This window comes from Rhinoderma darwinii, chromosome 2 (assembly GCF_050947455.1).
Source record: "Rhinoderma darwinii isolate aRhiDar2 chromosome 2, aRhiDar2.hap1, whole genome shotgun sequence".
NCBI lineage: Eukaryota > Metazoa > Chordata > Amphibia > Anura > Rhinodermatidae > Rhinoderma > Rhinoderma darwinii.
Genome location: NC_134688.1, coordinates 387773271 through 387785698, shown reverse-complemented (window position 1 = coordinate 387785698; position 12428 = coordinate 387773271). Strand labels below are relative to the sequence as shown.

The following is a 12428-nucleotide window of genomic DNA, read 5'->3' as shown; positions in this document are numbered from 1 at the left end:
GACAGCCCTGGAGTCCTTCAATGGACCCTAGTCTGTCTAGCCATAGCCTCAAGCTATGGGCCTTGATCGTGTCACAGCGATTTTCTGTGACGCGATCAAAGGGCAGTCCCCCCTCCTCTTATTTACTTTGAATGCTGCGATCAGCTTTGATCACGGCATTCAAGGGGCTAACGGCGGAAAGAAGAGGTTTCTCTTCTCTCCGCGGCTGTGTATTACAGCCGTTGCCCCGCTCCAGATCGCGTGCGGATACGGCTGTCACACAGGACGAGAATGTTTGTCCTAATGCGCTAAGTACCCGCCGCTCAGGACGAGCATTCTCGTTATGTGTCGGCAACTAGTTAAAGGACTATCCAGGTCTTTACAGTACTAGAAGTCTCAATGTGTGTAAAGATATTTTTTTATTTATTTATGCCTATCTCGTTTCTCTTTAAGGTCAGCATTGTAGCTTTGGCAGCACAAATAGTGTAGCCATAAAAAATTAAGCTGAACTACGCCTGTATATATTGGAAAAATAAACATTTGCTGCTCAAAATAAAAAATTAAAAAATACGTGGTCTTGTTGCGGCAGTATTCTTGCAATACATATATGTAGATTCTGTTTATGTATGTAAATGATAATATACTGACCACACAATGTATATGTCCGGTGAGAACCTGAATATCTATAAAAGAGTACCGATACCTCAAACCTTTACAGGTGAAAAACAGGTGTAGTTAACCATTTGCCTACCACAGAATGACTACATACATTGCAGCGATACAAATTAAGTGTGAGCCATCATATTTAAACGTTGGTTGCATTGACTATCTGCCAGTGCCGAGTGGCGCTGCATATCTCTGTGACAGTGCTGTTGCTAAACAGCAGCAGTCACAGGGAAGTACTGCCACTCCATTAACCCCCAGGATGCCATGGTCAATATCGACCACAGCATCTATGGGGTTTGACAGAGGAAGGGGGCATCCTCTGTCACTCTACGATGGGATTGCGGGGTGCCAATTGGTTGTAAAGGCAGCCGGGGGCCTAACAAATGTCCCCCGGCCTGCTGGCTTGCTATAGCTATATGCCTATTATGCCGTGCCTTAAGATCCTTTTACATGACTACACATTACTACGATCGTTCGTCCCCATACACTTCCAGCATGTCAGTACACGTCCCTTTTTACACTGGGAAATTTGCTGCCGACTAACGACCATTTTATTTGCTGCATAAATGAGCAGATCCTCCGATGAATGAGTGTTTGCTTGTTCATCGCCTTATCGCTTTCCTGTTTACACAGGGCAATGATTGAGAACGAGCATTTATATGAACACTTGTTTGCCTGATGTTTGGCCTGTGTAAAAGGGCCTTTATCACTAACAGGCAATAATGCTTTAGCATACTGAGGGTACCAAAGCATTATGAAAGCGATCAGTAGATCGCATTGTGAAGTCTCCTAGTGGGACAAAACCATTTTTTTCCCATAAAATTAATATTTTTACCATAGGTGGTAAAGAAAAAAAATACACATATATGGTATCCCAATTGTAACCACCCGTATAAAAAACATTAAACACGTGATTTAAACACCACAATGAACGTCGTAAAAGAACCCACAAAAAACGGTGGCAAAATTGATTTTAATTCCATTCCCCACACCCAAAAAAACATACATAGTTAATTAATAATTTTTGAATACTTGGAAATGGTTATATTAAAAAATATGACTCATTCTGGTTCTCGACATTTTTCAACTAATTGGTATCACTATAATCGTACCAGCACATAGACTACAGGCAACATGTTATCTATGCCGCAAAATGAACGGCGTAAATTAAAAAAAACAAAAAACAATGGTGTAATTGCTGTTTTTTTTCTATTACCCCAAAAAAGTTAATAAAAGTTAATCAATAAGTTATATGCACCCTAAATTGGTGCCATTGAAAAATATAACTTGCCATGCAAAAGCAAGCCTACATACGTCTACGTCGATGAGAAAATAAAAAAAAGTATGGCTCTCTGAATGCAAAAATGAAAAAAATTCCGCCAAAATAGGCTCGATAATAAAGGGCGTAAACCCTCCGGTAATGAAGTGGTTATTGTCATCGCATTACATCAGCCAGGCTCTAAGTTCCACAATTAAAAAAATGAAATAGACAACCCTTTTTTATTTATTATTTTAAAAAAGCCAATCCGCTAATCAGCTGATAACTGTGACCTCGGCGTCACAATGGCCCCTTTTGCGGGCTGCCACACAATGTAATGTCACATGCACTCATTCCAATGAATGGGCAACCATGTACTACATGGACATGCTAAGTTTACCAGAGCAACATCCACCGATCCCAACATCAACATGTCACAGATTCAACAACGTGATATGTGGCAAGTATTTTGGTACTAATGTATTTTTTTTATTTTTTTATTATACCTCAGGAAGATGTGATTTAAATGTTTTAATTTTATGTTTTAGCAGAATAATGTTTTCTATTGTATTATAAATATGTATGTAATACTTAATAATCTTCTCGGCGGTACAAGGTGCTGGAATGTAACATAAAAAAACAACCACCTGTTTAGAGACAGAGCCTGTAAATGACTATCAAATGTGTACCTTTATTTCCTCGCTTAGTGTCCTTTTTTTTTTATACATTTTTGTGGCAGGTATGAAACAAAATGTCTTTAACTGATATAATGGTTCCTACAATAGTCTAAGTATTTTGTTATGTATTTTCACAGATTTCTTCCTTTGACACATTTGAGAGCGTGTACTTTATTTAATAAGAAAGGAAGATATTCCCAAGGTGATATTTTATCATTTCTTGTATAACGTAGACCCTTTAATATTCACACAGGGATAGTTGGCTCTGTGGAATAGTTACACAAGTTAGAAGTATTTCTAAAAAGTTGTATCTTGACATTGACATATAATCTGGCCTATATTTCTCCCTGAATCTCCACAGAATGACGGTCCTGTAGTCTTGGCAATAAAGTAGCTTAAATTGATTCCAGCATTGAGCGCACATGGAAAACCGGGTTTCTTTTCATTCTAAAAATACCGCATAGGGGTTTATAACAAAGAAAGTTAATTCTAATACTGATTGAACTAAATATAAAATCCAAATCTTTTTTAAAAATGTTCAATCCCAACTAAGAAGTGTATATATTACGATAGATAATTATATCTATTTGTGTGGTCACAATTTAGAGTTTACAGTCTCTAACTAATTTCAGTGACCAACGACTTTCCATTAAAGTAAGTGTCCACCCTTGAACACCAAAATATTTTTCACACTAAATAGGCTGAAAATTCTATTCTGATTAAATTTGTTATATAACTTTATAGAACATGGGAGCTCTGATGTTCAGATATAGAGCTCCAAATCCCCTGCTTCCACAAATGCGGTGAATCTCGAGGTGACTACAGGTAGACAAAATTTTATCATTTAACTCAATGGCCGTGTGACCAGAAACATGGTATTTGGAGCGCTCTATCTATATACATACATTATGAAATTAATCAGCACATCATTCTGGTCCTAAAAAGGAAAAAATATAAAAACATTAATTTTAAGGCTTTTCAGTGCACATGAACATATTCTAAAGCAGGGCTTATAGCTCCACTTACCTGAATATGTCAGGTGAAGGCCCTAGCTGACCATCAACAGTAAAGATGTCGTAAGGGTGCCCATACACGATGCAGTAGAGCTGCAGTAACTGCATGTGATTTACAGCGAATTGCGTCAGTTTCTCGGCAAGTACTGGTGAAGCACATGTATGGACACCCTCACTGGAGGAACACTGTTCTTCTACTGTTCTGGACTGCAGGGGTTCGTACAGCTGGCCAGAATCGGACCACAATCTGCCAGTTAAGTACCCTAGCTTTAGAGGTTTTAGCAGAATTAAGTTACTGCAATTATAGTTTTATTTTGCCAAAATGTTTCTATATTACATTTTTGAGGTCTCATGTGTGACAATGCCATATTTAAAAGGTTTTCTTACCACTTGAATGTAAACAGGATAAAAAATATAAAAATGAAATATTTTATAAACAATTTCCCAGGTTTTATTTTTGTATGTGGCAATCTAGCCTTAGGCTCTGTGCCTTCGAGCCTTCCATCTAAAGTATGCACTTCCAACATATACCTCCGACAGAAGATTTGAGCCTAATAAAATCTGTCAAAATATGGAAAAATAAAATAAAATTGGCTAAAATACAAACTGAAAGGCAGGTGACCAAAGAAAGTAAAAGATATCCCAAAAAGTTATTGTAGTAAATGCAAAAAATACAAGGCCAGAACACGTAAGACAACCAAATAGTGGTAATATGGAGTTGGTCACTCGGGATCAAGAGAAGGCAGAGTTACTAAATGTATTATTTTTCTCTGTATATACAACAGTAAAAAGAGCAGCTGATGTAGCCGATGCCAGTACTGATAATACATCAATTAACATACTTAATTGGCTGAATGTAGATATGGTCCAAGCAAAGTTTAATAAAGTATATGTGAACAAGACTCTGGGACCAGATGAATTACACCAAAGAGTTTGTAAATAACTCAGTTCATTTATTTCTGTTCGCTGGTTTGTAATATTGAGAGATTCTCTTGTATTGGTATAGTGCCAAGGTACTTGCACAGGACAATTGTCGTGCCCATTTTCAAAAAGGGTTCTAGGTCTTCCCCAAGTAATGGGTAAATTAAGGACTATAGGTTTAGATAGTATAGTTTATAATTGGATTGAAAATTGGCTCAAGGACCGTATCCAGAGAGTTGTGGTTAATGATTCCTACTCTGAATGGTCCCCGGTTATAAGTGCTGTACCCCAGGGTTCAGTGCTGGAACCACTATTATTCATCTTATTTATGAATGATATAGAGAATGGGATTAACCCCTTAATGACCGGGCCATTTTGCACGTTAATGACCAAGGATTATTTTTTGTTTTTTCACGGTCGCATTCCAAGAATCATAACTTTTTTTTTATTCCGTCGACATAGCCGTATAAGGGCTTGTTTTTTGCGGGACGAGATGTATTTTGTAATTGTACCATTTTTAGATGCTTATAATATATTGATTAACTTTTATTAACTTTATTTTAGGAGAGTATTGAAAATAAGCAGCTATTCCAGCATTGATTTTCACGTTACAAATTTACGCCGTTTACTATGCAGCATAAATAACATGTTCACTTTATTCTATGGGTCGGCACGATTACGGGGATATCAAATATGTAAAGGTTTTATATGTTTTCCTACGTTTGCACAATAAAAAGCCTTTTAGAAAAAAATTACTTGTTTTTGCATCGCCGCATTCCAAGAGCCGGAACGTTTTTATTTTTCCGTCAATGTGGCCGTATGGGGGATTGATTTTTGCGGGCCAATGTGTAGTTTTCATTAGTACTATTTTGGAGTACATAGGACTTATAGATAAATTTTTCTTTAATTTTTTTATGGGGGGAATGGGAGAAAAGACAGAATTTTGCCGTTGTTTTTTGCGGTTTTTCTGGACGCCGTTCATCCGGCAGTTTAATTAATGTGTTCATTTTATTGTTCAAGTTGTTACAATCGCGGCGATACCATATATGTGTATGTGTGATTTGTTTTGACACTTTTACTAAATAAAACCACTTTTCGGGCAAAAAAAGTAGTTTTATTTGATTTTCACTGTAATAATAATTTTTTTTTTCACCAACTTTATTTAACTGATTGACATTTTTTTTTTTAGTCCCACCAGGGGACTTCACTATGCGATCTGTTGATCGCATATATAATGCTTTGGTATACTTAGTATACCAATGCATTATTGCCTGTCAGTGTAAAACTGACAGGCAACCTGTTAGGTCATGCCTCCGACATCGCCTAACAGGCAGATGCTGAAGGCAGACCTGGGGGTCTTTGTTAGACCCCCGCTGCCATGGAAACCCGACGACGACTCGCGATTTTTGCGGGGGCGCCGATGGGGTGACAGAGGGAGCTCCCTCCCTCTGTCAAACACATTAGATGCCGCTGTCACTATTGACAGCGGCATTTAATGGGTTAAACTGCCGGAATAGGAGCGCGCTTCGATTCCGGCAGTTGCAGCAGGAGCCAGGCTGTGTATAACAGCCGTGCTCCTGCCGCTGATCGCGTGGGTACAGTCTCAGTACCCGCGCCATCACCGAACGGATATATCCGTCCTCCTGCGCGAACTAGCAGCTGCAGAGGACGGATATATCCGTCCTTCGGCGTTAAGAGGTTAATAGCACGGTTTCTATTTTTGCAGATGACACCAAGCTATGTATTAATGTTTAGTCTATGGAAGATGTTCATAAATTACAAGCCGATTTGGACACACTGAGTTTTTGGACATCCACTTAGCAAATGAGGTTTAATGTAGATAAATGTAAAGTTATGCATCTGGGTACCAACAATCTGCATGCATCATATGTTCTAGGGGGAGCTACACTGGGAGAGTCACTTGTTGAAAAGGATCTGGGTGTACTTGTAGATCATAAACTAAATAACAGCATGCAATGTCAATCAGCTGCTTCTAAGGCCAGCAAGATATTGTCGTGTATTAAAAGAGGCATGGACACGCGGGACAGGGAAATAATATCGCCACTTTACAAAGAGTTGGTGCGGACTCATCTAGAATATGCAGTTCAGTTCTGGGCTCCAGTTCATAGAAAGGATGCTCTGGAGTTGGAAAAAATACAAAGAAGAGCAACTAAACTAATAAGGGGAATCGAGAGTCTAAGTTATGAGGAAAGATTAAAATAAATAAACCTATTTGGCCTTGAAAAGAGACAACAAAGGCTGTGTTCACATCAGCGCTCCTTTCCGTTGAGGGGTTCCGTTGGAGGTTTCCATCAGGTTAACCCCTCAACATAAAGGCAAACTGAAACCTTAGCTTCCGTTCCCCTCACCATTGAACTCAATGGTCACAGAAACCTAGCTAATGGTTTCCATTTGTCACCGTTGTGACAGGGATCCGTCGCTTTGACTATTGACTATTGATTCAGTCAAAAAGTACGGAACCCTGTCACAATGGTGACAAACGGAAACCATTAGCTAGGTGTCCATCACCATTGAGTTCAATGGTGAGGGAAACAGAAGCGAAGGTTTCAGTTTGCCTTTCCATTGAGGGGTTAAACCGATGGAAACCTCCGACGGAGCTGCTCAGCGGAAAGGAACGCTGATGTGAAAAGGCCCTTGGGGGGGGATGATTAATTTATATAAATATATAAATGGCCCATACAAGTAATATAGTTCCTCATAGACATCTAATGGGTAAATTAAGGTCTAAACGTTTAGAAAGTATAGTTTGAAGGTTCGTATATAGAGAGTTGTGATCAAGGATTCCTACTCTGAATAGTCTCTGGTTATAAGTGGTGTACATCAAAGTTCAGTGCTGGGACCGCTATTATTTAACTTGTTTATCAATGATATATAAAAAGGGATTAATAGCACTGTTTCTATATTTGCAGATGACAAGATATGTAGAATAGTACAGTCTATGAAAGATTACAAGTCGACTTGCACATATTGAGTGTTCGGGCATCCACTCGGCAAATAAGATTCAATGTGAAGAAATGTAAAAAGTTGTGCATCTGGGTACTAGCAATCTGCATGCAACATATGTCCTAGGGGGGAGTTAAAATGGGAGAGTCCCTTGTTGAGAAGGATCTTGGTGTACTGGTAGATCACAGACTAAACAACAGCATGCAATGTCAATCAGCTGCTTCTAAGTCCAGCAAGATATTGTCGCGTATCAAAAGAGGCATGACAGGGACATAATATTACCGCTTTACAAAGCATTAGTCTGGCCTCATCTAGAATATGTAGTCCAGTACTGCACACCAGTTCATAGAAAGGATGCCTGGGAGTTGGAAAAAATACAATGAAGAGCTACCAAACTAATAAGGGGCATGGAGGTTCTTATTTATGAGAAAAAGTTAAAAGAATAAAAGAGACTCTGTCATAAATGTATGCTGCCCTGTCTGAGGGCAGTATAAAAGAAGATCCAGACATGCATTTGCTGTAGTTTAGGAGAATTTAGATTTAAAACTTGTGGTGTGCCTGAAGCGATGCACAACTTGAGTACAATGATATTCATATATTCCCACTTCCCACGTCCTACAGACGCCGATTGACACTTTTCTCCCTATGCACAGACAGATCTATCTTGTAAAGAGGCATTTAAGGAGGGGACGAGAAATAATTAACTTGTCTAAGTATATAAATGTCCTGTACCACATATTTGGTGAAAAACTGTTCCATATAAAATCCCCTCAAAAGTCAAGGGGGCACTCCCTCCGTCAGGAGAAAAAAAAAGGTCCAATCTGCAGAGGCGACAAGCCTTCCTTACTGTGAATCTATGGAATAGCCTACCGCAGGAGCTGGTCACAGCAGGGACAGTAGATGATAAAAAGTCTTCGATAATAATAATTTATTATAACAAAATAATATCAAAGCCTACCTATGTAAATGTATAGAATTCTTGTTTTAAATTGTGATTCAGTCTGATTGCAACTTGGGATCAGGAAGGAAATGCTTCTTTTTGATTGCAGATTGGTTTAAACCTTGAGGATTTCCTACCTTCCTCTGGATCAATAGGGTAAAATGATGTAACTATGCCACTAGGCATAGAGTAGTATAAATGGAGCACTATGGATATGCCAAGTGCATACGCTAAAAGCTTTTACTGGTATATACGTTAAACATATAACTCAGACACAATGTCCAATAGCCTTACCTGAACCCTGTTTGGACAAATATTCATATTTCAGTACTGCTATGACTAATTTTTGAAGTGCATTATAATAATTCAGGTCAAAAGAAAGTACAAACAAAGTACTGAAAGAATAGAAAGTACTGTTATTATTAGAGCTGCTTTCAGTGTTTTGTTTCGAGTCTTTTTATTTTTATCAATATTTTTACATGTTCAAGAGGTTCACAGTACAATACAGGTGTAGGTATTTTTTTAAAAACCCTTCTACAAAATAGTGAAAAATGTTGCTCAGAAGTAGGAGCATGTTATGGATTTGCTTCAATGAATAGGGTGACATTTGCAGTGAATTTGCATGTAATACAAAAAAAAGGTCTGCCACGTCTGAATTCAGCCTGTCCAGAGCCTATTTAATTGGACAGTGGTGAAATACCTTGCATGGCTGCTTCAAATATAAGGGTGCATGTAAGTATGAACGAGGAGGAGAACCATGTAAACAGGGCCGCGCCACCTTCAAACAGTTGTTCGGCGAGGGTGCTGAGAGTTGGACCCCCACCAATCTAATATTGATTATCTATCCTAAGGTTAGGCCATCAATTTTAGAAACCCAGATAACCCCTTTAACTGTAGGCAAAAACTGAAAATTCAGCTTTGACAAGAGTAAAGACTTTCTAAAACCCCCAAAGTTTGACTTACAATGCAGTGACCGCCCACCTATTAACGCCATGTCATTTTTAGGTTCAACATTCTGTGCGGATTCATTTCTTATAATATCTTTATAGTGGTTGGAGCTCCATATTTCTGATACAGAGCTCCAAATCCTCTATATAGACATATAATTCAATGATGAATGTCAGGTTTCTGCGCCCACAACTTTACTGGGGTTTACTGTATACTATTTTATAATTAATTCCATTGTAAAAACAGTATACAGTAAGCTCCCCCAAGTGGTGGCTGTCGGCAGCTAGAATTTTAGCATTTATCGCTATATTTTTGCAGGGGATTTGGAACTGTAGATCAGAAAAAACTGAATTCTAATTGCTATAAAGATCTGTTAAGAAATAAAGCAGCACACAATTTTGGACTTTAGATTGAAATAAAAAAAAGATAAAAACGTTGTTTGTAGTCGGACATTCATTTTAAAGCCACTATTCCTTCACACAGCCAATTTCTCCCAAGCAGCTCTATCATGACCCACCCAGAAATCTGCATAGGGAATATTCATTCTACTGATGTTATAAGACACTCATATATATTTTTTAAAACTATTCCTTTAGCTACTATAGAGCTCTCATGATCTGCAGAGCTGAAAAGGATTCTGTTATGTTCATGGCCGTGGGCCGTCAGGCTCACTCACCTCATGACGGCAGCAGCCATGGTTCTGCGAGCGCTGGCCCCAGTCTCTTAGTTAGGAGACGCCAGCGCTCACTTCTGCTCACCTTAGCCGGGTCCCGTAGGGTGCACGCGCGTGCCCGCTCTTAAAGGGGCAGCACGCGTACCAGATTTTTATGTTTAATTAGCCCATGAGCACCCTGGACTATAAGAGGGGCCCAGCCCCTTCCTCCCATGCCTGAGCATTGTTGTCATACCCTAAGTTTGTCTATGCAAATGGTCGCCTAGTGTCTTCCAGTTCCCAATGTTTCCCGTACTTGTATCCTGTATCCCGTGCTATCCTGGTCAAGAGCCGTGCTGAGCTGTAGTCATGCTGTGCTGCATACCACGCCTGTCCTGCTACACCACACCTGATGTCTGCCTGCTGCCTAGTCCCAGCCGAGCCTGCCTTGCTACTGTCCGAGCTGCCACAGGTACCCTATATGAACTATAGACTGTGACCTGCACCCGGTTGGCCAGCTGCCTTACCGCCAAGGCGGAACGGCCCAGTGGGTCCACAAACCCAACGTGACAGATTTCAAGTTCCCTATGCATGTGTAAAGGATCTGCCAGACACAGCTTCTGTGTCGACGCCCGTGGTTAATCAGTCTGCACCTGCTCCTAGGTCTGATAGTGACTCGATCTGCTACCACTCAGGCTGGTAGGCTGAGGAGTGGGAGAACCTATCACAGCCTGGCCAGACGGTTCTAGCTCACGCCCTCGGTCAATGTATACCTTCATTTGCTTCTTGTTTTTGCCTGTGATTCTCTCTTGTTTCCTGGCTCTGCTGTTCCAGCTATTACTATTGACCTCAGCTTCATTTTGACCCTGGCTTTACTGACTACGCTCCTGCTCTGTGTTTGGTACCTCGTACACTCCTGGTTTGACTCGGCTCGTTCACTACTCTGGTTGCTCACGGTGTTGCCGTGTACAACTGCCCCATTTCCCTTAGCTTCTGTGTGCCCTTGTCGGTTTGTCTCTCGTGCACGTATTGAGCGTAGGGACCGTCGCCCAGTTGTACGCAGTCGCCTAGGAAGGGTCGTGCAAGTAGGCAGGGACTGAGTGGCGGGTAGATTAGGGCACACCTGTCTGTCTCCTTACCCCGTCATTACAGCATGCCTTGCAGATTCATTTATGGTCTTTGATGTTATTATTGAAAATTAAGAATTGCCAATAGCACCATATAGTACTGTATATCACAAAATATCACTCCCAAAGGTGGAGTTTCAATTAAAAATTATCTAAAAGAACAAGTTTCAAAATCTCAAACAATTAGTAGGGAGTAGAGAAATCCTAAAACATGAGACGCTTTTAACAAATGCAACATTTAAGTTTAAGCTACAGTCTACTGTAATATATTCTCTAAACTAGACTTTATTTCTTACAGAATGTGTACAGTATGCAAGATATAACATCAAAGTAATGCACTAAGCTGGGAAAACAGACATCATTCCCATCAAACTCCAAAAACACCTATAAGGCAAAAACTTCATAATTCCTACTGCAGAAACTTTTTCTCAATTTCCTTTAAAAAAGTATAATGGTTTTAGGCAACCTGACAGCTCGACTTATGGGAATAACCTTTGCATGCCCATTTAGCAGTGAGATGGAGTGGTACGACTGACACAAATCAGCAGGTTTCCAGGTTCTAAGCATAAGATAATGAGTGCCTTAGAAATATAGTGCACCTTAAAGCAATACAACAATTTATATACTACGAAAAGTGGTCCGTTAATTTTACGTATAAATATTAACTGTTTCTGGCAAGACCAAAAACGTGAAGTCACATAAGATTCAGCGATTAAGGTTTTACCGTATTCTAAATGCACTTGATACAACATACTTTTAGTTATAGGTAGGAAGAAAATTAAAATTAGTATAGCATTAAAGGCAACTCGATATTTAAGTTGTCATCTAAGTGACTTGGAATAATTTGGGAAGGGAAATATTTAAGTTCAGTTTTCTGTATTTTAAAAAAAAGACATAAAATAACCTACAACCCATTGAACCCCTTTCCCTGCAAAGCAAAAGAAATAAGGTTGAAACTTAACTACTTTAAGATTGTGTGATTTTGAAACGTAGTACTACAAAGCCGCGGCAGTAATATATATTTTCACACTTACCTTGCTGGAGCTCGGAGGGGGGTTAAACCTCTTTGCACATACAAGAAAAGCATCAGGCTGAGGTTTGCCATTTTTCACATCTGGGTCATCTCCAAGCACAATATGTTGGAATAAATTGAAGAATTCTTTGTGCCTACTTGTTTTCATTTCAAATGTCACTCTGGCTGAGCTGGTGGCAACAGCCATTGGGATGTTGTGCTTATTCAGATGGTAGATTAACTTTTCAACCCCTGTGACAGAGAAAGAGAG

The 12428-nt window shown here is 39.5% G+C and overlaps 1 protein-coding gene across 1 annotated transcript in view; it reads right to left on the bottom strand.

Annotated features, from left to right (window-relative positions):
* The window catches only part of PUDP (pseudouridine 5'-phosphatase), a 244630-nt gene that overhangs the window by 117127 nt on the left and 115075 nt on the right, over positions 1 to 12428 (bottom strand). Inside the window, exon 3 of the mRNA XM_075850769.1 lies at positions 12180 to 12409. Coding sequence (XP_075706884.1) covers positions 12180 to 12409 — 230 coding nt within the window. The remainder of the gene's footprint in view (positions 1 to 12179; positions 12410 to 12428) is intronic.